At 38.7% G+C, this 5,758-nt stretch overlaps 1 protein-coding gene across 1 annotated transcript; it reads left to right on the top strand.

Moving 5' to 3' along the window:
* The first annotated feature begins 234 nt into the window (after positions 1-234).
* LOC128837234 (spexin prohormone 1-like) lies at positions 235-5,545 on the top strand. Its single transcript, XM_054028225.1, has 5 exons — positions 235-283; positions 399-476; positions 568-625; positions 3,322-3,399; positions 5,351-5,545. Exons 1-5 carry the CDS (start codon positions 245-247, stop codon positions 5,434-5,436), a joined length of 339 nt encoding a protein of 112 aa, XP_053884200.1. The 5' UTR covers positions 235-244; the 3' UTR covers positions 5,437-5,545.
* The last annotated feature ends 213 nt before the right edge of the window (positions 5,546-5,758 follow it).

Here is a 5,758-nt window from a genome sequence, read left to right as displayed (position 1 = left end):
CATTAACTACCCTGGTATAAAAGAGCCTGACACAATAATTTTGTTGTTTTGATCACAAAGGAAGGTAGGTTCTGTATACCTAATTTTCGCATATTAAACTGCATCTATATATTGTTGCCTTTAAAACTGACTGCTGGAAAGAAACATGCCCAGCTGAACTGAGGTTTGCATGTTTTATGATCATCAGCTGCTCAAGCTCTTTTCCAGTGAGAGAGTGGCAAACCAAATCTTTGACAGCATTTGGATGATAGAAGAGAGTGACAGCAGCAGACGTGCTAAAATGGTAAGACAAATACAGAGTGTGCATGAACTTTGATTTATAATATTCATTGCTCCGTTTTGCTAAATGTATTATGAAAGACAAAAATATTTTTTTAAAAATTATTATTTTCTTACAGAAAACTAAAACTGCAGTGGTTTGCGCCTGTGCCATCCTCATGGTTTTTCTTATAGTTGAATCTTGGTGTGCTCCAAAGGTAAAATTTGGGTTAAAAATGTCTCTGCAGGACTTTATGAGAGGATTCATTTCTAGCCGAATAATTTCTACTTTGTTTTTGCAACTTGCAGAACAAACTCATAGCAAGAAATTGGGGCCCACAATCAATGCTATACCTCAAAGGACGATGTAAGTTAAATTCAGTAGCCTATCATTTGCACAGTGAGATTAAATGTTTAGTTGGACTAAAAAACAGTTATGAAACTGAATTGATATGTATTTTTTAAAATACCACATTAAATAAAAACACTGGTAAGTTAATAACGCTGTTTTATCATATGAAAGTTGTACCACCGTGAAGTATACAGATACATTTTCTGTGTAAGGATATCCTAATACCAAAGTACTGGTAATTTTTTTGTGTTACATGCAGATGTTGTTAGAAATGTTATTTTTCTACTAATACCACAGTCATATCTTACTCAGTTATGTCTTTCTTTTATACAACATATTATTTACAATTACAAATACTAGTGCCTTGGACAAATAGTACAATAATTATTGGCAGAAAAATAAGATTGTGTTTCTAATTTTTGTGATGTCTGTACATTTTCATGTACTTGTTATAAAGTCAAACCAAAAACAGTTTGATGAAAAGTGGTAATTGTATATTGTACTGTCTACTTTTAACCAATTTTACTGCTAGTGTCCAGTCTTGAAAACAAATAATCTCAGAGCATTCAAATGTCTCTACCTGTAGAACGACTCATGCATTCCAATGCAGGATTTTAAATTCACTTTCAATTCAGATTTTTTAAATTACAGTAAGTAAACAAGTATTTTGTTTCGTTGATTCTCACAGGAGTCTATAAAGTATGCAATCATCTAATTTAATTAAATAACTAGAGAAAGACAAGAGCTAGCAGCGGAGGGCAATCTGATAAAGTTTGCCATTGTTTGGCAACAGAATGTCACAGAGTAGACAGCAGTATTTAGTTATATCTTTGAAAACAAACTAGTTTAATTGATGAGAAGTGACAAAAGGTACCTGAAGTACGGAGACTTAACACTACACCTACTCAACGTCTTCCTATATTATCCAGATGACATTTGCAAAAAGAGATAACTGTGACAAGGTCTAAAATGCTCTTTCAGGCTTGGAAGGATTTTGTAAATGATACTGTGGGAACAATATGCTTCTAGAGAGTAATGACCATAGAGTTCATTCATAATTACTGTAAGCTCTCAAATTCATAAACCTCTAAAACCTGATTTACTTAAGAAGTTTTATTTCCTGTGACTATAGGTTGAGACGTAAATGTAGATAAATAATAATCTTGGAGTGGATCAAATTAAAAATCAAAATATTTCAGAGGTGGATCACAGATGTAGGCCTAGATCCTTCCACCACTAGGACGATTTGGCCCTGCTTCACTGATGGACAATGGCTATGAGGCTGGTTTAACCAGCCACAGGAATATTCCCCAGTGTAGGGGGATTCTTGGATGGCATAAACCAATAAGGCCACCATAATGGCTTTTACTCCAACCCAGCCTCCTCCTGGTGGCCAGTACACGGGGCAAAGCTCGGGGAAAGAGGGGATTAGCACAGTTTCCCTGTTCCCAGCGATCCCCAGTTATCATAGTGACCCCTTAGGGCTGTTAGCAGTGGGTGCAAGTTAGAGAAATCTTCAAGCTACTCTAATCTGTGCCAGAGAAGCTGTCCAACATCCAGATGACCCAGGATCAAGGGAACTCAGAGGTACTTAAAATCACTTTTGCACTCCTGCTTCTCCTGACAAATTTTAAGAGATCCTCAGTTGGAGTCCAGAATTTTTTCCAGAGAGGATGTGTTTATATGAAGCAAAGAAACTACTGCAGGGATATGACTGTATGAGACAGTTCATTTTCTTGCTTGTCCTTGCAATGGTCTGGTATTTCCACACAGGAATATTTTTGAACTAAACCATTTTGGTGTGTATGCAATATTCTTTACAATCATGCTTGTACTGTACCAAGTGCATTCTAGGGCCACAGAAACTTTTTTCCCATAACATGGAGCAGTGTTGCTGGCAGCAGAGATGGCTGGGTAATTTCCATATGCAAAGCACTGCATTGTAGCGTGCACTTTGTCCCAGAACTGGAAGCAACCAGTACAAGCAGCTCTTGCAAAACACTGGGCAGCTGCTGTCTATGAGGACACAAGGCATTGTACACATAGGCATGCATATGGGGAGTGCTGGGTGTGCCCAGGCACACCCCAATGTCTCAAAAAAAAAGTGGCTTTGCATTTTAATTTAAGTAAAGTTTATTTCTTAATTTTAAAAAAATTATGTTTAGTTAAGTTTTAGTTTCTTTAGTTTGTTTGATGAATAAAAATAATGTCCTTTACAATTGAGTATTCAATAAATGACAAAGAGTCCTGTGGCACCTTATAGACTAACAGAAGTATTGGAGCATAAGCTTTCGTGGGTGAATACCCACTTTGTCAGACGCAGGGATACTATTCAATAAATGTTCACCTTTAAAAAAAAATTCCCTGGGTACACACCCTAATGAAATGTGCTGCACACGCCTATGATTGTACAGGCATTGCAAGCTCAATTAATGGTTTGTTGCAATGCCTTTTTAACTAGTAGAGACCAGGTCAGAGAAGTTAAGTGACCTGACCAACGCCAAAGAAGGAGTCAGTGTCAAGATTCAGAAGTTGCCAGCTCCCTCACACAGCTCAGCAAATCACAGCTTTGTCTGGATTCAGTGTGACTTTCTCACATGCATACTGAATATTTGTAATAAACCATCCAGACCTGTGCCTTGTTTTGAATGATGTATTGATAAAACATTTTCACTGGTAACTTCTCTCTCTCTTTTTTTCATTTTTAACAGATGGTAGAAGATATGCTTCTGATAGTGAAGAGCAATATTACAAGCTTGACCTGGAGGACTTAAATGCAGTGTTAAAAAGTAATTTTTAAAATATAATATACAAGTAAATCTGCCATAAGCATTTATATGTCGATTTTTAAAATGTTACCCAGACAAATAAATGTCTTGGTCTGGGATGCAGGAAAAACCCTCGGGGCAGATCCTCAGCTGCTGTAAATTGTCATAGATCCACTGGACAATTTATACTAGCTGAGGATCTGTCCCTTGCCTTGCTAATTCACTTCAACTCGGGGGAAAAGACTGAACACAGGCAGGATTTTCCACAATGTTTAGTGTTACCTTAACCCTGCTGCCAGTGAACCACTGACTTTGATGGGAGCAGAGTTAGGCCAGCATGGAGTGCAGTGGAAAATCCCAGGTATAAACTGGAGGTTCGACCATTTCATAGCATAACGCAAAAATTTACATTAAAAAGCCTTTATTTTTGGACTGGCAAAAAGACAGGCAGCAATCTTCTGCACATCTGGGAGTCTGCAGAGGTGGGAGTGGGGCAAGGCAGAGAGAAGGGAGTTGCAGGAGTGAAGACAAGAGGAGATGAAGGAACAGATGAGGATTTCAGCTGAAGTGGAGCGGTGGCAGTGTTGTGCACACAACGGCAATGATGGAGGTGCTAACAGGCAGGGTTGTACACGTAAGTCATGCAGGTAGAACAGTGACATTCAGGGCCCAGGGTGACGCCAAATTTACAGACAGTGAAGGCTACTGGGGAAAATATATGCTTAGTTTGTGACATGAGAATCATTCCCATCAAGCATGCTGGAGTATTACGGGAAATGGCATTGCAATGCTGCATCACAGCATGGAGCTACACTACAGTGCACTGATGCAACATCACACTGGGGAGATTCCCATTTTCTGATGTGGCAGCACAATGGTGAAATCCTGCCCTACTGAAGTCAAGAGGAATTTTGCCATTAACTTCAATGAGGCCAGGATTTCACCCAGGATTAGCTTGGCTCACAAGCAAATACAAAAAGGTGGCAGCCCTAACAAGGTGAGCTGGGAGTGTTCAGAATCATACCCCAGTTCTCTGATTGCTGCCATGAAGCCACAAAAAGTGGTTGGTGTTACAATACCATCTTCTCTCACTATTATGCAGCAGCAGCAGAAACCCTACCTCAGTCCTGTCTCTGGGCAGGGGTTCATGGCCATTATTGTCAGTACTTGTGCCAAGAAGTGCAACAGCATGTACTTAAATGCTTTCCTGATTAAGAATGGATTTAAGTATGTGCTTAAGTGCTTTCCTCAACTGGGGACTGGGTGAGCAAATCAGCAGCAAATTACAATGGGGACAGGAAGGAATGAGCTCCAGGAGGACGTGGCCTTTTAGTGGTAGAGACAAGGATGGTGTTTGTGACAGGCCTTACCAGGGGGAAATAAGAAGGAGTCCTAGCTCAGGTCACTCAGCAACTCACTGTTGCTCTAGGAAATGAATGAACAGTTGTATTTTTCTCTTTGTTTTTGCTCAGTGTATTTTGGGGAATTTGCTAAAAAGTAAAATAAACAAAAACTCCAGGAAGAGCAACTTGTTTTCCATCAGACTCCCACCAAGTCTGGGCTGCTGTAGGGGTATGTGTGTTGGGTGGGGAGGGGGGGAGAAGGGGAGGGCGAGGACAAAGCTCACGAATACACTATAATCTTTAGAAAAAGATCAGTAACAAACTTTCTACCCTATAAATTGGTTTAGATTCATGTAAGTTTTCAAGACTAAATTGGCAAGGAAGAGGGCTAGAAACAGTAGCCCAGACTTGGTGGGATGGATCTTTACATCTAAAGTAGGTGGAGTCCTATTCAGGTGTTTATATATTATTGATTTTAGGGCCCAGTCCAACTCCTAGTGCAGTCAATGGAAAGACCTTGACTTCAATGGGAGTTTGAACAAGCCATAATATCTAATCATGGACACTAAACATTGTATATGTTTTCATATTAGGAACATGTGTAGTGAATATATATTTTTTGAATTTAGGTTATAAAAATTCAACACCTGTGAAATTTATGAACATCAAAAGAAGATTAACAGCTCAAAATATGGACATTAACTACTTGGAATAGAACAAATAGGTTTACTTTACCTGCTGCTAATTTCTCATCATGCTGTAAAAATAAAAATAACTATGTTAACTTAAAAAAGTTACTGTAAATGTGACTGTGAAAAGTTCCATTAAAGGCTGGTAAACTTTAAATCAGTTTGATTTAGTAACAATTTCATTTTATGTTAATAAAATTAAATTTGGTAGTCATGGAAGCTAAAGGGTGAACAACACATTAAATGCTTGATGTTCTTAGGAGCGATATCCAATGTAAAAAAGCAACAGCAAAGTTTACAACTCCCAGGTATCTGCAAAGTAGCAGTGTTCAAAACACAAGACAGGTG

Source organism: Malaclemys terrapin, chromosome 4 (assembly GCF_027887155.1).
Source record: "Malaclemys terrapin pileata isolate rMalTer1 chromosome 4, rMalTer1.hap1, whole genome shotgun sequence".
Classification (NCBI taxonomy): Eukaryota; Metazoa; Chordata; order Testudines; family Emydidae; genus Malaclemys; species Malaclemys terrapin.
Note: the sequence above shows the minus strand (reverse complement) of the source record. Positions and strands in the feature narration are given on the sequence as shown.

Excerpts from the sequence above, each read along its gene's own strand:
- LOC128837234 (XM_054028225.1), top strand. The coding sequence starts at position 245 with ATGATAGAAGAGAGTGACAGCAGCAGACGTGCTAAAATG. Across the intron at positions 477-567 it reads AATCTTGGTGTGCTCCAAAG|AACAAACTCATAGCAAGAAA; the intron begins GTAAAATTTGGG and ends TGCAACTTGCAG. Across the intron at positions 3,400-5,350 it reads CTTAAATGCAGTGTTAAAAA|GTTATAAAAATTCAACACCT; the intron begins GTAATTTTTAAA and ends TTTTGAATTTAG.